Genomic DNA, 27,584 nt, shown 5'->3' on the forward strand with positions numbered 1-27,584 from the left:
TGCGGCGTGATGGCCGCCGCTGTACTACCGGTGCCGAGGCGCGCCGCTGCGATACCACTTTTCTTATACATGTAATTTGTTTCTAGTCTTATTTACAGTATGTACAAATAACAAATCCAAATTGTAATACAAGTTACTTCAACCAGAATTCTAATAGACTAAGTGGTGATAATCAACCAAATAAAAGTAAATGACTCGACTTATATATACGCATCAAAATGCTGAGAATTTACAGAACCAGTATGAATATTACAAACTAAAAGTAAACATAAAGTAGGCTATTTACTGACCCTAGGTTTTGTGAAAAAATAAACATACCGTGCCGTAGTACTTAATAATCTTGTACTTGTAATACATTTTGAGTTTAACAAACAAAATTACATAATACCTTTAACATTCATTCATATTAACAAAGAATAACTAGTACCGCAAATTGAAAAAAAAAACTAAAAAAAAAACACGCACTCACGCCTTGTACTAATGTACTCCCTTGCGGGGTAGGCAGAGGTGCATTGCTGCACCCACTTTTCGCCAGAGTGTTATGTTAGTCCCAATGTAATAGGGGGCGGGCCTATTGCCATTTTACGGGCACATCCAAGACCCGAGAACAAATATCTGTGTTTAAACAAATATCTGCCCCAGCCGGGAATCGAACCCGGGACCATCGGCTCAGTAGTCAGGGTCACTAACCACTACGCCATTCGGTCGTCAAAAAATACTAACTTCAGTATAAAAGCGTTTTTTCTTAAACTTCTAGGTAACTTTGATCATCATGCTAATAATTTTTTTTAGAACCTACTTCCAAATGCCCAGCACCTAGGTAGGGTAGGTAGAAGTAGTAGAAGTTAATTTAATTTCCGCCAGAAACACACTTTATTGCGTTACTCAAAGTAAGTTCAAATATGAGGAGGTCAAGTCAAGTAAGGTGCTAGAAATTACCGAGTACCGACTGCTTCGTGAGCAGTTTTTCGCAAAAAAAGCTTTTAAACACAAGTCATGTTTTATTTTTAGTGGCGGTCCTAGTTAGCCTTTGTTAATTTGGCCCTTCATTCTGTGTCAGTGGAGTGGAGTTCATGATATTTTTTATAATACCGAGTATAAAGTTGGCAGATGGCACCACTACCCTTACTACAGTAAAACTATAAAGTCCTGAAAACGGAAGTGGATCGTAACTAATTGTTAAAGACCGTATTCAATCGATCTATTCTATTTCATCACGGCCCACCACGTCCCCACTGCTGGGGCACGGGTCTCCTTCCAACTTCCAATTTCTAATAATTTAAGGACAAATCCGCTAAAAACATTATCAATCGGTATTTTGCTTTTAAAATGTGTGTAAATATAATGAAATAACTGATAATGATAAAAAGTCTTTGAAAAATCGTATTCTTTACTGTCAGGACTTTATAGTTGATGTGTATATCGACCGCATTTCTGATTGGAGTATCATGTTGAAAAAAAATATTTAGCATGCGCGCGACTCAACCATGTATTTATAGTAGAATTGACGTTTTGTGGGCATCGCTTGTTGGAGTTAAATAGTCATATAGCTAAGTGAGTGTGAATCATTCAGTAAATTAAAGATCAGTTTGATTTTTCATAATGTATGATCATTTAGTTAGTTAGTTGTGGAATGTTAAGATCTTTTGTGAAGTTCCGTTCGGTACTTTACGGAATCGCATTTGGAAACATCAATTCAAACTATGTATTAGAGGGCAAGCTGTACTAACTCTGATAAACACGTAAGTAAATTTATTTTATGTATGAATGATAAGTGTTGGACGCCTGATGTGATGTGATGTGCCGTGAACATTCAGTTTAGTTGAAATTTTGTTCAAATATTTTCATTACAAAGAAATCATTGTGGTTTTGAGGTTTTTTATGGTTTCATAGCCTAATGGAAAAAGGTTTCAATTACTTCTTATAAAGATTTTACGACAAATAAAAATGATTGAATTTAGATGTTGACCCTAGTTCACTCGCACAGCACGCCCCCCTCCACTGACACCCCCCCCCCCCCCCCGCTCCCCCCCACTCCCCCCCGCGGCCCCCCTACCCGGCGGCGGCCTGCTCCTGCAGCAGCCGCTCCACGATCTGTATCTGGTACTTGACGCACTTGTCCCGCGGGATGAGCTTCATGAGCTCGGCCACGTACTGCCCGAAGGCGTCGAGGCTCTTGAAGTTGTCGAGCGAGGCCGCGATGTGCTCCCGCGTGGCCGCCCGCCCGCCCTGCAGCAGCTGCGCCGCCGCCGCCGCCGCCTTCTTGCGCTTCTTAGCCGAGCTGGAATGGAATGGATTGTTTGTTTATTTTGAACTAGCTGTTCCCGCGCGCTTCGCTCCGCCTTAAAATGTTTTCCCGTGGGAATTCCGGGATAAAAAGTAGCCTATGTTCTTTCCCAGGGTCTAGACCGTATGTATACGAAATTTCATTCAAATCCGTTCAGTAGTTTTGGCGTGAAAAAGTAACAGACAGACACAGTTACTTTCGCATTTGTAATATTAAGTTAGGATTTGTATTTCTAGTATGAATACAGGTAAAACTTCGTCACTTCCTATATCAGTTGCAAAGAACTAAGCGTACCCACATATAGACAGGCAGACGAGAAGCGGGAATTGACTTTCCGTTTCAGCAAGGTGGCAAACTTTATTATAGCTCTTGTGTTTGTCACCGACACAATTAGAAAAAGGTTCTTTACGCAACAGGCCTAGCACGGGACGCGAGTCGCGCTCTATTCACGTCGCGCAGCTTCGAAAGCGAATGCGACGCAAAATTTTCGTCAAACTTCAGATTAGTCTATAAACATAGAATAACGAGTACTAGTACTACTGTACTTAATTGTTATTCTATGCTATAATGTAATAGAGAATAGAGGGTGTTCTACTTGTACCTGGCGGGCGGCGGGTCGTCGAAGGGGTTCTCGTCGAGGTACACCTCCTCCAGCTCGCGCGCGCCCGGGCTGGACGCCGGGCCCTTCTGGAACTCCTCGTCCTGTAAAATTTATAATATAAATAAGATTTCAGACCAAAAAAAAAAACACACACACACACACACAAAAAACTTACGCCTTGTACTAACTGGTACTCCCTTGCGGGGTAGGCAGAGATGCATTGCTGCTTCCACTTTTCGCCAGAGTGTTATGTTAGTCCCAATGTAATAGGGGGCGGGCCTATTGCCATTTTACGGGCACAACCAAGACACGGGAACAAATATCTGTGTTTAAACAAATATCTTCCCCAGCCGGGAATCGAACCCGGGACCTTCGGCTCAGTAGTCGGGTCACTAACCACTACGCCATTCGGTCGTCTCAGAACAGTAGTCCATAAAACAAACACTCAGTAAACAAATAATGGTTGAGGAAGCTAATGGAACGCCAGCGCTGCTACTGGCGGCGACGAGTAGAGATGGCAGCGAGCTAGCGAGACGACGGAGAGTAGAGCCGTATTTAGCTACACTGTGATGTATTTACTGTGTTCTGGGTTTTGACTTACTCTGTATTGTTATTAAAATTGCTATTGTGTTGTGTTACTGTGAGATAGTTAAACGGAGTGATTATTTAAAGTGACTTTCATTGTCATCCCTATTCCTACGCCTATGAGACACGGCTGGGAAGTGCATCTCACGTGCGTATCACGAATATTGTCGACTTAAGTCGATAGTAATTCAATAGTTTGTATGCGTTGTATTAGTTTCTAACGTTACCGACAGGGGCGCTGATCAAATTGTCATACAAATTGTTATCGCTATTCGCACACTGTACACCGTTGCTCCCGACATTATATTATTTAGCCGACTGTATACATAATGAGAGGCAAAAGCAGCGTGGGACCGGCAGTGGTTGGATGAGGAAGGCCGAGGACTGAGTGTTGCGGCGCTCCTTGGGAGTGGCCTATGTCCAGCAGTGGATGACTATAGGCTGATGATGATACATAATATTTACAAGATACTATAGTATTTAGGCACAGTGCTATAGTATTTAGCTACAGCTAGGTACTCACGTCGTCTATAAACTCGACATCGGGATGATTCTGCGCCAGGTGGTCCTTGAGCGTGGCCACGGAGGTCCAGGTGAGCGCGCGCCGGCACAGCGAGCACGTCGCCTCGTCCAGCGACACCTGGGGACGTGAGGGGACATGTGAGGACATGTGAGGACATGTGAGGACATGTGAGGACATGTGAGGACAGCTGAGGACAGCCGAGGGCATAGGAGCATAGACGTGGGCACCGGTAATCAAATAGTTGACATCGTTAATTAACGATAAACGCGGGGAGCTACGCATAAGAGGACATGTTTGGACCAAAATAACGATGACATGCGAGGGAGTTGTAAGTGACTATTTGCTATCTAGGTATCTATTCACAGAGGAAATAGTCCGTTTGTGGCCAAAATCAAATAAGGTGTGTTATATGATTTTAGATATTTATTTTTACACTTTTCACACTCAGAAACCGGCCGAATTGAAGAATTGTTTCATCTATGGAAAGATTGTGATGCGCTATAGTATATTGGGTTTAGATCACCTATGTTCGTTGGTTTAGATTTTTAGACTATTAAGTATACTTACTTTGTGCGTTGGAAAACCAACAAACAATTAATCAAACCAAAAAATAGTGTTTAAACTTACCTCATAGAAGTTCCAATAGGTCTGCCCGGCGGCGGCGGCGGCGGCGGCGGCGGGGCACGTGGGGTCGTGCCGCCCCCCGCCCCCCTCCGCGCGCCCGCACGTGCACTCCCCCCCCACCTCGCCCTTCACCACGCCTGCAATGTACAGATACATGTATAGCTGCAGGGTAATGGGTAGCAGGGCTCTGGTCAACATTGTCTATGATCCGAAATAAACTTAACGAAAATAGCTTCAACGGTTCAAATCAAATCAAAATCATTTATTGCAAAGAATGTGGTCACAATAAGCTGGTTTACAATAATCAGTGAAAATCATTGAGACATATAATATATAATAATCATACTGAAAGTACAGCACATTCTGTCAAATTTAAACATGCAACATTACAAATTAAAATATTAGTTAAATTACATTCATATATTTATTAAGTTTTACAAGAAACACACAGTATTAATACTTATAATTATGATGAGTCATGTTTTCCATTTATAAATTCTTGTACGGTGTAGAAACATTTACTACATAGCCATTTTTTTTCTTCCCTGACAAACATGTTCCATCTCATTGTCTTAAATCTAGCAGGTAACTTATTGAACATGCAATGCGGTTTAGGAGCTACCACAATGTCCACAGTTAGTGCCACTTCTACGTCGCGGTATGATTGTGTCTCTGCTAAAATGCGCAGACTATAGAAATGCCGAGGTGTGGTAGGTATGTGGTACTCACTCTTGATCCGCAGCGGCTGTTCGTCGTCGTCCTGGTCGTCAGCGGTGGTCGTGTCCTGCAACACACAACCAGTCAGGGCATCAGCAGACTAATATTGACCGATGGTATAGAAGTTAGGCCCTGGCTGCTATGCCGTAACCCGGGCCGGGTTTCGTTCCCGGCTGGGGCAGATGTTTATTTAAAGACAAACCTATTGGAATTACGTACTAGGGTCTTTGGTGTTATGTATCTATTTATTCTGGGAATTTGTTTATGATTCCCGTTGTTACCACGGGTCTACCAACCCGCACTAGGCCAGCGTGGTGGACTAAGCTTAGAACCCATCCTTCATTGGAAGACCCGTGCACCAGCAGTGGGGACGTGAAGGGTTGTGATGTTGATTATAAATTGTACAATACACGGTGTTGCAAAAAGGGTAGGTATACTAAGCTGAAAGGGTCATTATGGTTCTAAGAGGGTCATTATGAACAACTTTTTACTACTGTTCCATAAGTTTTAAAAAATCACAAAAAAAATATATTTTTTATAGAACAAGGACTTTTTACTATGGAGAACGATTTCAACAAAATTTGTTGGAGTCACCCCTTTTGACTTAGTACCAATGCCTTTCCTGCAACAGCGTGTATATAACTGAGTGTGTGCTAGTGTGCACGGCGCGTGGCGCGTGACCCACCATGTCCCGGGTGTCGTCGTCGTCGTGTGTGTCATCGTGGGGGGCGTCGCTGGCGTCGTCGGAGTCCAGCAGCTCCTGCACGAACTGCGAGGAGATGCGCGCGCGCTGCGCCGCCGGCAGCGGGATCAGCTGCAGCAGCGCGCGGAACGCCGCGTCGTCGAACAGCGTGATCGACCTGCAACCACCAGCGTCAGGGTCATATTATAATAATAAATAATAAATATGTGGGGACATCTCACACACACACCTAACGGAGCTCATGTTAGTTGATTTCCTTTACAATCAGAACTCTTTCACAAAAAATTATGCAAGAAACACCGAAAAAAGTGGTTAGGTGTGTTTTGAACTTGCAATAATTCTTGATTGCCTCGACGTAGAGATACGGTTTTGGTATCATTGTTTAGCTTAACTCAAATACTTTTAAAAGAATACATTAAAATACCATCAAAGGGGGCTATTTTCAAAGAAATTCAAGTAAAATGAAAAATTTTGCTTTTTTTTATTGTTAAAAAAACTACATTATACCTGGATTTTTATTCGACGGAATTCTGACAGTTATCTACTTTTGACATGTCAGAGATCACAAACCTTTTTTGGCTGAGCCCTTTTTTCAATACGAGTCTGGAGGGCTACTACCAAATTCAAACGAACGAACGAACAAGAGCTCGGCTCTATCTCGTTGTATTAAGCGTGCCGATTGCGTGACAATTCTTGTTCGTTTGTTCGTCGATTTAGAGAGTGACCCCCCTGAACATCTAAGTCTAAACTACTCTATACATTTTATTTGTTAGTGAATGTACCTTTCCATTTTATTAAGTGCGGCGCTCCAAATTAAAAGGGGATATACCTACGGTGAGTAATAATTACGTCCCTTTACATCACAAAAATAATATACTTAATTAAAGTATAAATTAGAATAGAATAGAATATCTAATCATTATTAATACTAACCGATTATGATGATACTTAGACTGCTCAATGTAAGCCATTAAAAAAATTAATAGTGGCTATTGGTTCAATCGTTTCGGAGATATGCGTGGACAAACATCATAAACATACATACATCTATAAAATTTTGCAAGTATATTTGTTTGTTGTGCAGTCCCAATAATCTTACATAAGTACATACAAGTATGTACCGAATAAAGAATCTTTTTTTGAAATCGATTAAAAAGGTTTACTTTCCCTGAATTAGTAGGAAGTGATGCCAGCTAAAGAATAAAATAAAGTAATTAATATGAATTCCATATATTATCTGTCATTTTATTTTTTGATTGCCCAGAAATGGATCCAAATTTTTCCTTTTTTCGGTTAAGAGCTTTTTAAGTAGCATCACTTTTGAAATGTCAGAAATCCGTCGAATAAAAGATCCAGGTATAGGTGCTTTTATTTTAACTTATTTTATGTAACTTTTTAGCAAATTATGATATTTTTATTGGATAGAGATGACTTTTTGCGGATAAAAGCATTTTATTTCATGCCCGTAGGGCTTTTTAATCTCGAGATATGGTTTTTATGAAGAAGAAAAAACGAATTATCTAAAACTTTAAAATGGCCGCCATTTCTAGAATATTGAGATTTGACCCCACATTTAGGGGTTTTTTCTCGATGAAATTACTCGTAGAATCTACTTTTAAAGTTTGTCGGATTTGAAAAACCACACATTGTAGATAAACAACAGCCTCACACAAGAAAATCACAAGTGCTCATCACGCGAATGTTTGCCCTAGGCGGGATTCGGACCCGCGGCTCCAAGCTTCGGAAGCAGTTTCACCACCACAAGCTACAGTACCGTCAAACTATTATACAGGGTGTTGAGATGAATGCGTTTGAGCGTGAAATGGGGGTTAGTACTAGTCTATATGTATTATACCTATATATTATATGTATGTAGTAATGTATATGTGCGTGTCGTGCAGGTACTCACCGGCCGTGCACCTTGACCAGGTCGACGCAGCAGCGCTTGACCTGCGAGAAGCAGTCCGGGCGCGGCTTCTTGGCCACCGGCTCGTCCTGCAACAACGGAGACGCCGCTCAGTACGGGAGGCCACGGGTCAGTACGCGAGGCCACGGGTCAGTACGCGAGGCCACGGGTCAGTACGCGAGGCCACGGGTCAGTACGCGAGGCCACGGGTCAGTACGGACACTAGCGGGCCAGTGTAGGACGGATGACGGACAAGTCACGTGCTAGATAGTGTAGTGTTGGGGAAAACGGCTACATTTTGACAACGACATGCTTTAGATTAGTATAGATAGACGCTATGTCATACATTTATAGCTCTGCTTTGTTACATTGCCATTAAAGACCATAAAATACCAGCTACCGTACCACCACCGACTGGAGACACTAGTGATTAACAAAAGTATCCTTAATCAACGCTATCCTGTCAAACATCTGTCAGATCCATACAAGTTACGTCAGATTTGACAGGCGATCGACGCTGCTCATTCGGTGGTGGTGACCCCACAGGTGTAGACTGCAGGCGACTTACCTCTGGCCGCGCAGAAGATTCACTGCTTAATAACTTCTGGTATACGGAAAGGTGTTTTTGTTTTAAATGCGTCTTCAGATTCGTGATGGTTGATTTGTACGACAGCCGCCCGCCGCAGTAATTACAGGTCGCTACTTTATTAGCATCATCATAATTTTCAAAAAAGTTCCAAATATCACTGTATCTTGTCATTTTTATAAATTATTCACAAACTATTTATGTAAGTACACAACACTATGTATAAAGTAATAACTATACTTTCAAAGACCGAATGGCGTAGTGGTTAGTGACCCTGACTACTGAGCCGATGGTCCCGGGTTCGATTCCCGGTTGGGGCAGATATTTGTTTAAACACAGATATTTGTTCTCAGGTCTTGGATGTGTCCGTAAAATGGCAATAGGCCCGCCCCCTATTACATTGGGACTAACATAACACTCTGGCGAAATATGGGTGCAGCAATGCACCTCTGCCTACCCCGCAAGGGAGTACATTAGTACAAGGCGTGAGTGCGTGTTTTTTTTTTATTTTTTTTTATACTTTCAAAGTTTAATTAGTTTAGTTTAAAATCACGTCAGGTACCTACCTATATACCACATATACCTATATAATTTTGAGTATTAACAAAGTACTCTGTGCTATATAAGAATAGCCTACTAAACGGACCTTTAAACAAGCCGCCGCCGCGCCAGGCGGTCGCTGGGTGCTGCTTTCAATGCACCGGTTGCATTGCGTTCTCCGAAACTTATTTATTTCGAAAAGCAAGGACACTCGTTTTTTATTTTGTTTACATGCATAATATACATAGGTATATACAACAGTGATTGCAATCAATTAATTAACACTCGGTCACCAACTCATCATCACGAAGTCGAACAGACGGATTGTTGACGTGGACAACTATTTGTAATATTGTAATACCTAGGTACCTACTTGTTTAGTTCACAATGTTTCGATTTCTGTCTTATAAGGACAATTTTTAGGACATCAAAGAAGAATGACCAAAACCAAATTAATACATACACTCGCCCGCAAAAATAGTATTTTTTCTTTTTTAACTCCGTGATAGGTATAGTTACACGGGTTACACCTTTTAGACCAGTTTTTATCCGTAACCACGCCTCATGGCCATCGCCCCTGTTTTTGTGCTGTGGCGACGAGCGATTCCAAATCGCTGGTTCATTTTGGTAGAGAGTTAAGAACTGGAATATCACGTCGCGTCGTTCGTCCACTCCATCGTCCGTGCTGTCCCACACTGCCCCGGGGGAACTGAACCCAAAGACTACTATAGATTCATCGGAAACTGAACCGACGCAGGCGCGCCCGTACAGTGTCAGTGTACAGGCCGCTACAGGTAGAGGTGGTTATAAAGCCGGGTTCCCACTGCCCTTTGTTTAGCCGATGATGATGATCCACGCGTCCACGCAATGGCCGCAATTAGTGCAACTTTTAAGTTCATATACCAAAAGAGGCATGCATTTGGAATCCTAAAAATAAGCCTCATAAATATAAAACAAGGGTAAGTTAACTGTTAAATTTTACGTTACGTGGACAACGGGACGTCATTATATTTTCATTCCGTTGTCCCCTTTGCGGGCAATAGTGAAAGGGGACAACGGGCCGTCAAAATTTTACGTGTCGTTGTCCCTTCCGAATACTATTAGCACGAAAAGGACAAAATAAAATGAAACAAAATGTTACATGATCGGCTTAAATTGAAATAAAAAAATCTAAAACAAAGATAACGATTACATATTATAAGTAATTATTTATGTTTTTCACACATGCTAATTAGAAAATAATTAAGGTATTATTCTTAAAAATATCACAATTATTTTCTTTGATCACAGAATCAACAATGCCATTTACCTAGGTAATAATAACTCTCTTTATACTTAACCTACCATAATAAAATCAGTCTAATTAACAAAAAATATAACTCGAAAGTTATGGTCACAAAAAACAATTATCACAATTATTATTATATTTATCTATCACAGAATCAACTTTATAAGTACCTACATATATAATAAATCATAACATAATGTTTATCCCAGCGCCTTTATCCCAGGAAGATGTAGTACCTATACAAAAAAATACAATAATATCATAATACAGTTTCATCAGCGAATCATTTCTAAGAAATGTCCTATAGTTACTTCACTGTTAATATGTTTAATTTGGCGCTCCATAATAAATTCGTCAGTCTCTATTGAACTAAGCTTGCGGCGGCGGTTTGGTGATTGGTTGGCCCTAACGCTGAATAAATTGGCATCTCGGTATAAAAGTTGAAGGAGTTTTAAAATGGTTGTTTTTTTGCCAACTTCGTTATTTAATTTACAATGCCACCCTTCTGCAAAGTTGTTTGTTCGGTGGCGTTTGCCAAAACTGCACCATACTTTAATAAAGTTCGGGCGAAGCCATTGGGATAACATGTATTTTCTAAGTTGAGTGCTTTTGCTGTCATCAGGACTTTGATTGGCAATATAAAACCACCCCTCCATTATCCGATGATCTGGCAACAATGGCAGCACTGCACTATGCAACTTGGCGGCGTAAGATCTTAGATTTTGTAAGGCCTAGTTCACGACCTTTTCGCCATACAGCCTTATTAAAATGGTAATAACAACCATGGAGTCCTACAATCGGAAAAAGTTCCTTTATTGCAGACATGATTGCTTCCTCGAAATCGCAAGTAAAAGACTATGGATTCCAGCCAGGAATTTGCGATTTTATAATACTGTTGTTTTTGGGCGGCCTCTTTTACGTCTTCCATGGGGCTGCCAGGTGAGTATGCGCTTCGAAGGAGTTTCTTCAGGTCTTCTAAGGGTATGACCCAGCCACCTCAATTTTCTAATGAGCTGTCATAGTCGCTTCCTAAATCGGCATGAATTGTAAAAATTTGGTGAAACAGCGATGGGCAACTTTTAAAAGTCCAAAAAAGTCCATAAGATTTGCCATTCTATTTTTTGCCTCCTCAGAACAAAACACCATTATTCGTGTACTACCCTCACAATAATCTGCTAGTACAAAATGTTCAAACTTGGGAGGTATTGTAACATTTTGAATATCATCAAAAAGTGTTCTTTTAACAACAAAAGTGGAATTTCTGTTGCGATAAAGAGAAGTTTTTTTGCTTTCATATTTAGAAAGCGCAATTACCTTGTCAAGTCCTAAGTCTTTGATTTTAGATATGGTTGCATGGAAAACTGTCGGTATGGCTGGTACATCCGCTGATATGATTTTTTTCTTGCAATCTTCCATGTAACTATCAAGTTCATTTTTATTAAAATCCGGTTTACATGAATGGGAACTTTCTGCTAATATCTGCCTGTCCTATAAATAAATAAAATATATAAATAAATAAAATGTATAGACCACACGTCATCGTTGCTTAATAAAATCAATTCAAAATAATGTGTTTTTAAATACTTACTTTAATCTTTAATGTACCAGTACACTTGTTTTTCTTTCGTAAGTGGCATTCCCATACGACTGCTCCACTTTTATACAAAGATTTTTTTGTAAATTGATGTCCGGCATGTAGAAGTATTGTACCGCCCTTTCTGTTTATGTACTTCAAATCGCCACTTCCTCCCGAAGTGCCCGGTTGTGACATTGTTGATACCTATGAAAAAACAACACTTTTATGTAATCATCAAACATATATGAAATAATATACATAATAACGAATATAGGTAGGTATTTAGTAGTTTCATAAATGTACTTACATGCATTTTTTACGATTTCATCAACGACACCGTTTATTATGTTACATTCACATCAGTAAGGCAGCGTTCCCACTACGCCGGACCGGCAGATCTGCCGCGCCGGTAAATCTGCCGGAAGAGCTAGTGGCTGTACAATTTATATGAAGCTATTCACATTATCCCGGGTCCGGCATTTTTGCCGAGCCCGGCATTTCTACCGAACGTTTTGTCACTACGAATTTCCGGTAGAACGACCGGGCCCGGAGTAATGTGAACGAGTTTGTGCCGGTATCTGTCCCCCGCTCGCCCCGCTCGTGCTCCCCTCGCCCCGCCCGTGTTCCACTAACGTCATTCGGAGCATGGATATTCAAGCAGAAACTGTCTGAATTTCTTCCGGGATCCGATGTAATGTGAACACTCTGTCCGGTGTCCGGTTTTCGGCAGATCTGCCGGTCCGGCGTAGTGGGAACGCTGCCTAAGCAGCTCCTTTGGTTCAAAAGTGTAATGTAGTTACGGAATCTCTTATTGGTTGACTGATTTAGAATAAGCCAATGAGAGTTTTGCAAACAACAATCTTATTTGTGCTTTTGTTTCGCGGCAGTATTTCGTCGTGCCGTTAGCGCATCCTTTAAAATTTACACGTTCATCAAATTTGCCAAATTATCACAGGTTAGTTATGAATTGATCTAAGCTAAAAAAGTGATTTGATGTGAAGTTACATATTATACAAAATTCATGATATAAAAAATATACTTGTGTTTTTTAAAGTTTATTTTGAAAACGGGGACAACGGGGTCTGATTTTTTTTTTTTTTAATAGGTGCCGCTGTCCCCGTTGAGGAGCTCACGTCCAACGGACTGATTTTATTTATTTTCTGAAAGTACCGTTGACAAGAATTACGGGGACAGCGGGACAGGTGATTTTTAGTACTGCCGGCCATTGCCGCGATCGTTTCGATGTCCATCTTCGAGACGTGTGATGGGGCCTAGGGTCCTGACTATGATGATTGGATAAGCCCTAAGCTAATAAATGAGTGGACTGTATTTTTGGTATGAACATTTTAATGTAAGGTTTTACAATGGTTGTATGAGAAAATATGTATGTATGAAAATATCGTGCGTCCGACCGAAAGGTAAGAGGGTAAGAGGGTCCGGACAACCGAAGATGATGCATTTATACGTGGTGTCGCCGCTCCCCGCGCTCCTCCTCTTGCACCGATGTTGCCAGCTTCAATAGCCGCAACAACGTGTTATTTTCACAGTAGACAGTCAAGCAAATTAACGGTCACGACAGTGTGGACGGTGGCCCGATCATGGCGGCGATTATAGACTATCATTTGATGGACATCATGACCCATTGTGAAGAGGAGCCATTAAATTTAACATAATTATGTACAACAAGAAAAACCTTGTAACTAACAAAAAATTATGTTGTCATTTTCAAATCAACTCTCATATTGATACTATTTGATACATCAGTGTCAGTGACGTAGGTAACAGATAAAATCTCGGTCAATGTGGTCTGAAATAAATTATTAGTATGTAAGAAGCGATACCTACCGTAATAATTATGAATAAATAAAGTAGTGTGCGTACCTGCGTGCCTCCCGCCCCGCGCCCCGCGCCCTCCGCCGCCGCCGCCGTCACCGCGTTATACACTTCGATGTGTTTTCGCCTTAAATGAGCTTTCAAACATGCAGAAGTAGATTTGTAGCTATAAACTTCACCGCAAGTGTTGCATTGAGCTTTCTTGTCGCAATGATCCAGCTTTCGATAGAACTCCCACAAGGGACTAGCATTCAATCGAGACATTTTATCTAATTTCCTGATATTTGATTTGAGGATTTGGCGTAAGTATTAAAATCTGCATTAATGAGGTACATATTACATATTATTAAGTTCCCTTTCTATGACGTCATAAAAGTGTACAGAAGTACGTTTATCTTGGTCAAGAAGTCGTCATGGGAAAGAAAAATCAGACCAATGAAATTGATCGGCGCATAAGAATAGAGTACCTGCTTCTGCGTCCACGTATAGACCGTATAGTCCAACCGTCATATTGGAGGAAGTTAGGGACGATTTGTTGCGGGCCTTGGACCTTGGCAACTCTACCTGGCAGTGGGGGCAGGCGCGGCGGTGGGTGCGGGGCGCGGGGTGGCGGGAAGCGCCCTGGCATATGTCTGGACCGTCCGTGTGTAGTTTGGGAGCGATGAACATAATAGAAAAAAAGACTGGCTTTTTAGATTTAACACACAAGTAATTATAGTAAGCAATGGCAAGCAGAGCTCCAACAGCAGCAGAAATCACGTCATCATCCATTGAAGTTGCGAACAACACTGCGAATCTTCGCGAGTGTGGAGGGATACACTTTGGCGCGAACCGCGGCGTAAATTCACGCAGAGATTATTGCTCTGGGGTCTTATGACTCCTCATCACAATGGACCATGATGGCCAACAGCATCCATGTTAGTGTAGAGGGCATGAATGTCTATGATCGGCCATCGTCGGCTACGACCGTGCACAGTCGTCGTCGTGTCGGTGAGTACATCACAGGAATGACGGCCCATGGCGTCCACACAATGGCCGCAATGCATACGCAATTATTGCAACTTTTAAGAGCATAGAAATATACCAAAAGGCACTGCATTTGGAATCCTAAAAATAAGCATCATAAAGATAAAACAAGGGTAAGTTAACTGTTAAATTGTCTTTGGCGTTCATTGGCCCGGTCTGTACGCAGCTTTAGTATTGCCGGCGATTGCCACGATCGTTTCGATGTCCATCTTCGAGACGTGTTATTTTCACAGTAGACAGTCAAGCAAATTGACGGTCACGACAGTGTGGAGCGTGGCCCGATCATAGACTATCATTTGATGGACATCATGGCCCATTGTGAAGAGGAGCCATTAAATGTTTGTGGTTACTCACTTGCGGCCGCCGCTCCCCCGCCGCCCCCGCGACCGCCCCCGCCCGCGCCCGCGCCCGCGACTCCGTGGCCACCACGCGGTAGGCCTCCACGTGCTTGTGCTTCAAGTGACACTTCAAGTTGGCGGTTGTACTGATGTACGAGAGAGACTTCCCACAATAATTACAACTCGCTACTTTACGTTTTCCCTCCAACCTTGTGAAATGGTCCCATATCGGAGAGTATGAAACCATGGTATAGGCAGGTTTTAACTATAACACTAGGAAAAACAATAATTTGGGCGTAATAATTAGCAAGAGGGTTCTGAATAAAATCCCGAACACGAATCGCACGAATAAAGACTATCTTAGTTAATCAAAGTGATACAACAAGACTATTCAATGCTGTATTTTTTATTAATATTTTTGAGTAAACGCAAGAAACACGAATCGCGATCCATGTACTTTTTTTACCAAAATCGTCGACGAACGAATCGCGTACACAGTAGTACACAACACACCGCTGCCGCCCGCCACTAACGTTAACGTTTGCGACCACCAGATTTTCTCCTCCGTTAACGTTGCGTATCACAACTACTGTCACTGTCAAATGTAAGGTGATTTGTGACTTTGCCGCTGTTCTTTTTCGATAGTCCCTCAGCTAAATTACTTTGGACATGTTATTCGCGCAAACCATACAGCGTTTTTCGTTCATTCAAGTAATAGCATTTACGGGGCTTAAGTAGCAATTATGCGAAACTTGCATCCACAGTGGAGTTAAATTAGTGATCAAACCGAGAGCAGTTCAGTGAACCCGACTACTGAACAATATCCGTTTCATTTCGCAAATTAGACCAGTTTAAGTATGACAAGAAAAACCTTGTAAAAAGTTGTAAACCTAAGTACAAAAAATATGTTGTAATTTTCAAATCAACTCTCATATTGATACTATTTGATACATCAGTGTCAGTGACGTAGGTAACAGATAAAATCTCGGTCAATGTGGTCTGAAATAAATTATTAGTATGTAAGAAGCGATAAGTAGACCTATCGTTGTGCTTATGAGTAAATGAACTAGGCTGCGTACCAACCTGCGTTGCGTCCCCCACGGCCTCCGCCGCCGCTTTAACAACGTATGCATACGCTTGGACGTGTTTTCGCCTTAAAGGATTTTTCAAAGCTGCAGTAGTAGATTTGTAGCTCATAATTTGGCCACAAGTGTTGCATTGAGCTTTTTTGTCGCCATAATCCAGCTTTCGATAGAACTCCCACACAGGACTAGCATTCCATCCAGACATTTTATCGCGTTTTCTGATAAAATCTGGGAATTTGGCCCAATCAAATCTGCATTTATTACCTATATGTATATTATTATTAAATAAATGAAATGCAAATTAAAATGTTAAATCGTTGATTCATCTGATATCACGAACAACATTTTATTTTTATTTATTTACTATAAGTAACTAGGTGCCTTGTTCTGTTCCGCTTAATGGCCACCGTCCACCACCTTCTCTTCCAACATCTTCTTTTCATAATTCCTTTTTCACCCGTATTAAGTACTTAAATGATTACCTATAAGTAAAAATATTGCCGCAGCCGCGATCATTTCGATATCCATCTTCGAGACGTGTTATTTTGACAGTAGACGGTCAAGCAAATGAGCGTTCCCGACAGTGTGCAGCGTGGCCCGTCGCCATCATGGCCCATTGTGAAGAGGAACCAAGCCATGAGACTACAACAAACACAGTAGCCGAATACAAATCACTAAGTATATACTATATACTTAGCATAGAATAATAACACTGCAGTGACAAAAATCACTTGTTTCGACATTCGACAGTCCAACATTGGTATGAGCGTTGGGACCAACGTGTGGAGCCGGCCTTAAATCATTTGATAAGTACCTGCATCAATGTCAGTGATTTTTGTAAGTTTTTAGAGTCGTGGGGCATGGTGACGATAGATGGCGTAGGTAGGTAAGTAACGGATAAAATCTCGGTCAATATGGTGTGAAATAAATTATTATTATGTAAGAAGCGATACCTAGACCTACCGAAATATGAATAAATGAAGAAGTGTGCGTACCTGCGTGCCTCCCGCCCCGCGGCCCGCGCCCTCCGCCGCCGCCGCCGTCACCGCGTTATACACTTCGATGTGTTTTCGCCTTAAATGAGCTTTCAAACATGCAGTAGTAGATTTGTAGCTCAAAACTTCACCACAAGTGTTGCATTGAGCTTTCTTGTCTCCATGATCCACCTTTCGATAGAACTCCCACAGAGGACTAGCATTAATCCGAGACATTTTATCTCGTTTCCTGATATTTGATTTGGGAATTTGGCGTAAGTAATAAAATCTGCATTAATGAGGTATATTATTAAATATTTATTAAAAGGGTGTCCACTCAGAATCCTTCAAAAAATTCCCTGACTTTTCCCTGACCGTTTCAGAAAATTTCCCTGACCAAAGATCAAAATATAAACCTAATTAAGTAGTTTGAAGACGAAAGCTTGATTTTAAAGTTTTGCGTTCATTTGATGGACACTTATTAAAACTTGACTGCGTAAAAGAGAGAGAGAGATGGCGCTAGTGTCACAGTAAACATAGTCGCCGCGTAAATTTAATTATTTAAAAAGATAAAGTGCAGTGATCAACGAAATAACAATAACATTATATTTATGACAGACCAAATAACAAGAACTATTGTTATCTCCGTGTGAATCTGTGCCGAAGTGTAAAATTAAAGCTATGGGAGATTCCCTCAAGAATTAATCATCGGAATCTCACAAAATATATAAACATAAACAATTTGTGCAAAGTGTCAATATTTTACCACCAAGAAGAAACCCAGAGCATAATGTGAGTGCATTTTACATTATATAATAGATACAAATCTAACAGTTTACAATATATATGACCTATAAATGACCTTTGGACTAACGGATCATAATATTCAAATTATCGAAAATATTTAGCTCACAGCGACACCTAGTAACCAGTAGAGCAACTACAAGTGAAAACAACGGATACGACATCTAGCGTAAAACTTACGAACTTGTACGTTAAATCGATATTGCTCATACTCTTTGGTACTGCTACTCGATAACAGAGGGCACGAAGAACACAATATTCAAATTATCGATAATATTTAGCTCACAGCGACATCTAGTAACCACTAGAGCAACTACAAGTTAAAACAACGGATAAGACTTCTAGCGTAAAACTTACGAACTTGTACGTTAAATCGATATTGTTCATACTCTTTGGTACTGGTACTCGATAACAGAGGGCACGAAGAACACTTAAATATTGAACTTTTACAACATGGCACCAAATATTCTTGCATGTGGTAAATGCCAAAAAAAATGCCGAAAGAATGACTATTTGCAATGTACAAATTGTAAAGTAATATTATGCTTGGATGAGTGCTCAAATGTCTCCAGAAAACTATATCTCATTATGGAACCGGGAAAGAGACTGGCATGGAAGTGCACAAAATGTTTGAAAAAATCAAGTACACCTATATTAAAAAGACCCACACAGTATACGACTTCCATTAACAATAAAACGCCTGTTTACACTACCAAACACATGTCATGCACACCTGTGATGCATGAAAATGTTACTCAGCGCAGGAAAGAAATTGTAAATATCCCCATAAACAATTCTTTTGAATCATTATCGGACTCTATCGATTCCAAAAGCGAAGAAGAATACAGTTCTATCAATACGAATTTTCAAACGAAAATATCAAAATGCATTTCCAGAAGTAAGAGCTGTTCAGAACTGTATAATATAAAAATAACAAACGAACTGGACAAACTCATAGAAAAAGTTTCTGGGCTCGAAATACAACTGAAATCAGCTGAAAAGGAGATAGAAACCATGCTGTCAGAAAATTTCGATTTGAAAAATGAGTTAAAGAGGTATAAAAATAAGGTTGACCATCTATCAAAGCTATGTCTCACATCAGATAGTGCTCCTAAAAAAGGAAAAAAACGGAATAAGTGTAAGAACAGTAACAAAACAATGCCTAACATATTCTCAGACCTACCAGACAGCTCTTTGGGGCACCTAGAGGAGTCAGCCAATTCGGAGGGCGACCTGACACCACCGATCCGCTTCAACCAATATCAAACAAAGACGAACAGCGCTACCGTGCAACATGATGCCTGCCAAGAGCCTAAGAAGACCTACAATAAAGTAAAACTCTGTATTTTGAGCAGCAACACACAGAGTGGAGTTTGTGATGTACTGGACAGTACCTTCAAATCAACAAAGTACAAATACTGTCATTATAAGAATACAAACTCAAAACTTGAAGCACTTCTTACAAATATTGAGAAGAAACTAGAGGGATTTACTTTGTCTGACTATTGTATTTTAATGATAGGAGAGACCGACTTTCTCAGCACTAACAACTACGTAGAACTCGTCACTACTATAAGAGAAAGAATATCCAATCTTACTCATACTAATTTTATAATATGTCTACCTACCTATATCTGTGGAGCTGGATTGTATAATTGTAGAGTAGAAACATTTAATAATCTTATGTGCCTTGATATATTGACTCATAATTATGCTATATTGTTCGATAGTAATCATGATTTGACTTACAGTATGTTCTCAGAACGCACAGGCAAATTAAACTCTGTTGGGCTACAACATATATGTAAAAACGTCAATGAGATCATCACATCATTGATAGAGACCAGGCTTAACGTTGAATATAGAAAATGTAATCAAACTGCCACTACTAAACATAGTTTCACAAATGTATCATGTAATAATAATAATTCATCAGATTTTTTTCGTGTATAATTCAATTTGTGTCATGCATCAAAATATCAATGGACTTATAAATAAATCGGACTTGCTAGTAGTGAATTTGAATGAACTTTCTGATAACAATACAAATGTTGATGTTTTATGTGTCACAGAACATAATATGATGGCCTCTGATGTCAATCAACTGTCCATACCAAACTATATTCTGGCTACATATTTCTGCAGGGATAATAGAAATGGAGGATCCTGCATCTTAGTTAAAAACAACACAAGGTTTAAACCTATAAAAGAAATTTTGAAACTTAACTGCCCAAACCGTTTTGAGTGCTGTGCTTTGGAACTCATTGACCATGGAATTATTATAGTATGCATATATAGAATACCAAAATATACTCAGGAGGCATTCAATATATTTTTTGATAAACTTGAGGTAATTTTATCTAAATACAGCTTAGGGAAAAAATGTGTCATATGCGGTGACTTTAACATAGACATTCTAAAAAATAGTGAACAAACGAGAACCTTTGAAAACCTGCTCCTTAACTACAACTTAAAACTTAAAATTCGGCAACCGACACGCTTGAGTAGTGGTACTTGCATTGACAATATCATACTTAATATTAAGGGCGGAAAAGCCCAAGTCATCGACTTGGGGCTATCGGACCACACTGCGCAATTAGGTACATGCCCAGTCAAAAAAAGCTGTCGTCTACCATATTGGTTCACGTATAGACGAAATTACTCACCAGAAAATCTCGCAAAGTTCAAAGAATGCCTAGATAGTCTTAGTTTTAATGATGTCTATGAGGAAAAAGATTCTGATAGAGCATTTGACGCCTATTTTAATATCTTTAAGCTTTTATATGACTTGTGTTTTCCACTTAGAAGAATAAAAATTACGACATTAAATAAAACAAAATGGATTTCTAAAGGTATTAAAGCTTGTAGCAAGCGGAAACGAGAGCTACTGTGGGCATATAGACGAACTCCAGACTCCAATAATAAGAAACAGCTCAAGCTCTATTCAAAAAGACTTAAATTAATAATCAGGCTCACTCAGAAACATCAGAACGATTATAAAATTTACAACTCTACGAATAAATCTAAAACAACGTGGAAAATCATAAACCAGACTAAGGGAAATTTACCACCTGAACCAATAAGCCAAATAAAAATTAAAGGGGAATTAATAAAAAATCCTTCGGACATTGCTGAAAATTTTAATAATTATTTTGTAAATGTAGTGAAATCTAATTTAAATCCTAGTAAAAACTCTGATAATAATAATTTTAATTCTCATGATGACAAAAAATACAATTATAATAATTTATTGGACATTAAAAACTACAAATCATTATTTATGAAACCAACAACTGCACATGACATCTTTTTAATAATAAACTCGCTGAAAAACACTAACAGCACTGGTTACGATGGAATATCAACGAAAGTTGTAAAATACGTTGCAGCAACTATTGCTCCCGTTCTTAGCTATCTGATCAATCTAAGTATTGAAACGGGCGTCTATCCGATTAAACTTAAAAAGACGGTTATAGTACCATTATTTAAAAAGGACGATAGAGAAATCATGGACTTCTATCGGCCTATAGCACTAATACCAATATTCTCGAAGATTTTTGAAAAATGTATGTATAATAATCTATATTCATTCTTTGAAGATCTAGACATCTTGGCAACAGAACAACATGGCTTCAGAAAAAATACCTCCATTAATGTTGCAATATATAATTTCATCAAGAAAATAATAACTAATATCGACACAAAGCAATGTGTATCAGCGCTATACATGGATCTGTCAAAGGCGTTTGACTTTGTGAATCACAAGGTACTCCTGAATAAATTGGAGAAATATGGTATTAGAGGTAACATACTATCGCTGATCAATTCTTACCTTACTAATAGAGTTCAACTAACTCAGATAAAAAAGATATGTCCTTTTACTAAAACTGAAATAACTTATTCATCAAGCGAAAAAGTAGTTGAAAATGGTGTCCCACAGGGAAGCGTGTTAGGTCCTCTTCTATTTATTATTTATATTAATGATCTTCCAAAGATTACCAAACATTCAATGATACTCTTTGCCGATGACAGTACTATTATATTTACTAAAATGAATGAAAATGATTACGAATTTGACATTAATAATAACGTTAATAACGTAGTTGACTGGCTTATCGCTAATAATCTTAACCTTAATGTAAATAAAACGAAACTAATGGACTTCTATAATGACGATACAACAAAATTAAATATAAATATCTTAGGACATACAATTAGTGAGACTGACGAAACCAAATTTTTAGGCTTAATAATAGATAAAAAACTTTCATGGAAGAGCCAAGTTGATCAAGTCTGCAAAAAGCTTAGTCAGTACTCATATGCTCTTTATCAACTATCGAAAACTGTAAGTCAACATATAGCTCTCATGTCATACCATGGCTACGTGACATCAACATTAAGATATGGGGTCATATTTTGGGGAAACTGTACAGACCGAGAAAATGTCTTCAAAGCACAAAAAAGATGTTTACGCTCCATTTGTAACTTGCGCAAAACAGACAGCTGCAAAGATTACTTTAAACGTTTAAAAATTTTGACTTTCCCGTGTCTCTACATATACGAAATATCAGTTTTTATAAGAAATAATAATAAGCTTTTTGATAAAATCAACAACAGACGACACAGAAACTTAATAAAAGGGGGCGTGGCCTTGCTCTGGAGAAAGGCTAAGTTCCCCAATGTGACCGTTGTGAAGTGTAAGAGTGCACGTTTGATAGCAATTAAAATAAATCTTTGTGATCGTGAAATGCTATTATTCTCAGTGTATATGCCGTATAATAACACAAGAACAGGTTCCACTGTTAGCGTGAATTTCCATACAAACATAAATGATAACTTAATTGAATTCACGGAATGCCTAAGTGAAATGAATGCTATTATAGAAAGTCATAACATCGATTCTGTGTTCATGATAGGCGATTACAACGCACATCCCGGTGAGTTATTTGCTACAGAGTTATCTGACTTTTGCTTAGAACAATCGTGGTCGTGCATCGACACTGAACTGCTCCCGGTAGATACCTACACGTACGTGAGTGAACTGAACGGCTCCCACCGCTGGCTAGACCACTGTGTTGTGACGGACGCCGCTAAACTAACTGTAATCAGCTGTTCGGTTCTATATGACAATTACTGGTCCGATCACTTTCCTTTAATGATAACTTGTAATATTAATCTTTTGAAACCTAAAATTACTGTACCAATTATCAGATTAAATAAAATAGTATGGGGTGAACGTGATTTATTGCAAATTGATAAATATCATGATGTATGTCATTCTAAGCTACGCGAAATAGATTTTCCCATTGAGATTGCTAATTGTTGTAATAAAATGTGCTATGATACAGGTCATCAAACTATTATAGATAAATTGTACGATAATATCGTAGTCATTCTCACTGAGGCAGCTGAATGCAGTTATAATGTAAAAATTAAACGCAAGTGTACCTATGTAACTGGTTGGAATAAGCACGTACGCGACGCTCATAGTAAGGCTAGGCTTTGTTATCAAGAATGGCTATTACATGGTAAACCACCAGGTGGATGCTTGTATGATAATATGAATAGTTCGCGGAAATTTTTCAAATCAAAATTAAAATGGTGTCAAAAAAATGAGCAACAAATAAAGCTGGACATAATTGCGCAACACCATTCAAAAAATAATTTTAGTCAATTTTGGAAATCTACAAACAAATTAAATAATCGAGTGTCCCTTCCTGTGAGCGTGGCGGGTGTGCACGAGCCCCGCGACATCGCTAATGTATTTCAGCGCCATTTTACAGTGCCGTCACCGCTCGGCTCGCCGCCACCGCCGCCGCCGGTGCTTGATACTGAGGAACAGATACAGCCCGCAGGTGTATCCGTCAAATTCTCCTCCAAAGACGTAGCTTCTGTAATCGCGAAAATGGTTAGAGGAAAGTCTCCGGGCCATGACAGCCTCAGTATCGAGCACCTGCGGCATGCGGGGGTTCACCTGCCCAGACTACTGGCATTACTGTTTAATCTATGTATGAATCATTCTTATGTACCCGAGAAGTTAATGCGTACAACTGTCGTTCCTATTGTTAAAAACAAAACAGGTGACTCATCTAATCTGCTTAACTATAGACCTATCTCATTAGCGACTATCATTGCAAAAGTGTTGGACAGTTTGATTGATCGGCACCTGGAGAAGCACATAAATTTGAATGACGCGCAATTTGGTTTTCGGCGGGGTCTCTCAACGGAAAGTGCTATCCTGGCTCTCAAACAAACTGTCCAATACTACACATCTAGGAAAACACCTATTTTTTCCTGCTTCCTAGATCTTTCTAAGGCTTTTGACCTTGTTAGCTATAATAAGCTTTGGGAAAAGTTGAAAGGAACCAGTTTACCTAATGAAATAATATGTATGCTTATGTTTTGGTATAATAATCAGACAAATTATGTGCGATGGGCGGATGCATTATCCGATGAGTATAGGTTGGAGTGCGGGGTGAGGCAGGGGGGGTTGACCTCTCCCCGTCTCTTCAATCTGTACATCAATGACCTGATCGAGGAGCTCAGCAGCAGCAAAATAGGTTGTCACATAGACGGGGTGTGTGTAAATAACATTAGTTACGCCGATGACATGGCCCTGCTGAGCCCCTCGGTCAGTGCACTGAAGAAATTGGTAGGTATGTGTGAACGATATGCAGTGACTCATGGGCTCAAATATAATGAAAAAAAAAGCGAACTAATGTTATTCAGAGCGGGTAATAAGACATACCCGTTCGAACAGGAGATCGAGTTGAACGGCGCTCCTCTGCAAAGAGTGAACAAATTCAAATATTTGGGCCACTGGGTCACACCAGACCTAAGTGACAACTTAGACATAGAACGGGAGCGCAGGTCGTTGGCTGTCCGATGTAATATGTTGGCCCGCAGGTTTGCAGGGTGTACCAAAGAAGTGAAGGTGACATTTTTCAAGGCGTATTGCCAGTCCTTCTACACTTGCAGCCTGTGGGTGAACTATACGAAGCGGGCATACAGCGACCTGCGTGTCCAGTACAACAACGCATTCAGGGCTCTGATGGGGCTGCGGCGTTTCTGCAGCGCGTCCGGCATGCTGGCCGAGGCGCGTGTGGACAGCTTCCAGGCGATCATGCGCTCGCGGTGCCTCTCCATGTGGCGCCGCATGCGCTGCGGCTCCAATGGCATCCTGAATGCGTTGGCGGACCGGTGGGACTCTCCGATGCTGGCGCGCTGGATAAGGCTACATGCAGTCAAGTTGACAGCCTTCTAGCAGGTGTAGGTATCTGAGAGTCCAAACGGGCCGTGTACCCCTTTTTATATTTTTATATTTTTGTTATTTTGTGCGTTTTATTGTGTTTGTGTATTTATTAACCATTTCATTATAATATCATGTTTACTAACCACCATATGGACTATTGATTGTAATTAATTTAATAAGTCTGAAATAAAATTATTTTATTTATTTATTTTATTAAAAGCAATGCCTCATAAGACTGCACTATTTAGTAAAAGTGTACTTGGTATGGGCCCAAAGATTTTCAATAGACTGCCAAAATATATACGTGACATTGATAACCTACTCTATTTCAAAAGAGAATTAAATAAGTTTTTAATAGAAAAGACCTACTATAACCTAAATGAATTTTTTACAGATAATATTATATGACAATATATTTAAGTATGCTAGCAGGTTTGAAAATTTATAATTTCTATTGACATAAACCCTCAATTAATAATGAATAATTTTATGTATATATATATTATTATTTTTTTAAATAACGGTATAATTTAATTTAATAATTCGTAAATAAGTACCGACATATTTTTCTTTTATATTTTTTTCAATTGTTTAAATTAAGACCGACGCCTTCTCTCTATTGTGTACGCCTCATGGCAAAGCATGGCATGTTCTAACTTACATATAAGACCATTGTAAAACTAACCTGTGTTTATGCAAATAAATTGAATTTGAATTTGAATTTGAATTTGAATTTAAAATATTTAAGTAGGGTCCGCAAAAAAATTATATGAAGTGGGAAGTATAGCTCTTGCTCGTTCATATAAAAAGAGAAAACGTTGTTCTGAAATTTTATGTTTTTTTTAGGATATTAACGACACAATAAATTACTACGTTTATCTTTTCTCTAAATTTGCTATAGAATTAAACTTATACGCAGCTCAAGTAACGCAATTTTTGTGATCAAAACTGTGCCAAATCACGCCGATGTTGAACAAAAACTATGTATTTTTTTAAAATAGCAAATCCTACAACCCTTGAATATATTATGCTGATGCGATTAACATCAAAATCAAAAAGATTTGTTGTTATTTACTTGGTGAGAAACGGTTTCTCCCGAAATTTTATAAAGAAAAGTACCTATGTCAGTGACGAGCTGCATTTATCTCATAGCATATCGTATAGCACCCGAGCCCCGGGGCATGAGTGCACAAACGGTAGTAATTTTTTTCCTACATACCTGTTTTCGAGGTTCCCTCTTAAGCCTTAGGAGGTCTTTCTAAACAAATTTTGCTGTGTGAGTATTGAAAATTTCTGAAAAAAAACGCAGCCGCCTTGCAGCTTCCTTAGTCCAAGTTGCTATACTGCCTAGTTTAATAGTCTGACCAAAATTAGATTGATTACCATCGAAGTAGAAATTGAAACAGAAACCGATCCATTTTTTTGTATGGCACTCTCTTGCCTAACAAAGTTATTAGTTGTGTAAGTTTTTTTATGAAATTTGATTAAACATGCAGTACAACATATAACTAATAAAGTTGGTTTTGCTCTGCTAAATTAGTAAAAAATAAGTTATTGATTAATAGATGCCGCGCGGAGGCAACCAATACGGTCTCGCTGTCGTATAAAATAATTAGCGAATTGAGAACCTCCTCCATTTTTCAAAGCCAGTTAATAAGCGCGTCTGCACCAACAAAATCACGTTATTTTTTATCACGAACTTCTAAAATTCTTTAAATTTAATTTGTTCTGAAGAACTTAATCGTATCATTATAATTTAATAGTAAGGATCAGTCAAAAATATTCCAAAACTAAACGAGATTTGATTTTATGACTTATGTATTTCACGTAAAAAAGAAGTATTACGTAAAGGAAAGTACTAAAAATTATGCTACAAAAAGGTCTTTTTCCCTGACTTTCCAGGTGGCCCATCAATTTCACTGACTTTCCCTGACCACCTAGAGCTTCCCTGACTTTTCCCTGACTTTCCCTGACTTTCCAGATAGTGGACACCCTGTAAACCCTAACAGTATAATCGCACGAGGAAGAGATTAACGGAATCTAGCGATGCTTTGTCGAAATAACGGGCTGAGGTATCCTTAAGAAATTTCCTGATGGTCGGAATCCTAAGGTCCTTATGCAAGTTGTAATTTCCAACAAAGTAGGGAGCACCAGTGGCTCGACGAAGAAATCGATTCTGAATCGCCTGGAGGCTGGGGGCGAGCCATGGGCTGGGGGCGGGCTGCGGGGCGCGTGGCCGAGCACTACGCTAGCATAGGACCGAATGATCCGATGAATGGCCGAGGTGAATATAACTGTGTCGGAGATGGACCACGTTGGAAAACGATTCTCAATAT

General features: G+C 39.5%; 1 protein-coding gene across 1 annotated transcript in view; it reads right to left on the minus strand.

Annotated features, from left to right (window-relative positions):
• Positions 1–2,052: 2,052 nt before the first annotated feature.
• LOC119691809 overlaps positions 2,053–27,584 on the minus strand; it is a 51,561-nt gene continuing 26,029 nt past the window's right edge. Inside the window, exons 4-10 of the mRNA XM_038109992.2 lie at positions 7,950–8,035; positions 6,023–6,197; positions 5,350–5,404; positions 4,624–4,757; positions 3,997–4,113; positions 2,889–2,989; positions 2,053–2,281 (exon numbers count right to left, since the gene is read on the minus strand). Of these exons, the coding sequence (XP_037965920.2) occupies positions 2,053–2,281; positions 2,889–2,989; positions 3,997–4,113; positions 4,624–4,757; positions 5,350–5,404; positions 6,023–6,197; positions 7,950–8,035 (897 nt within the window). The remainder of the gene's footprint in view (positions 2,282–2,888; positions 2,990–3,996; positions 4,114–4,623; positions 4,758–5,349; positions 5,405–6,022; positions 6,198–7,949; positions 8,036–27,584) is intronic.

The sequence above is a fragment of the Plutella xylostella genome, chromosome 27, assembly GCF_932276165.1.
Source record: "Plutella xylostella chromosome 27, ilPluXylo3.1, whole genome shotgun sequence".
Classification (NCBI taxonomy): domain Eukaryota; kingdom Metazoa; phylum Arthropoda; class Insecta; order Lepidoptera; family Plutellidae; genus Plutella; species Plutella xylostella.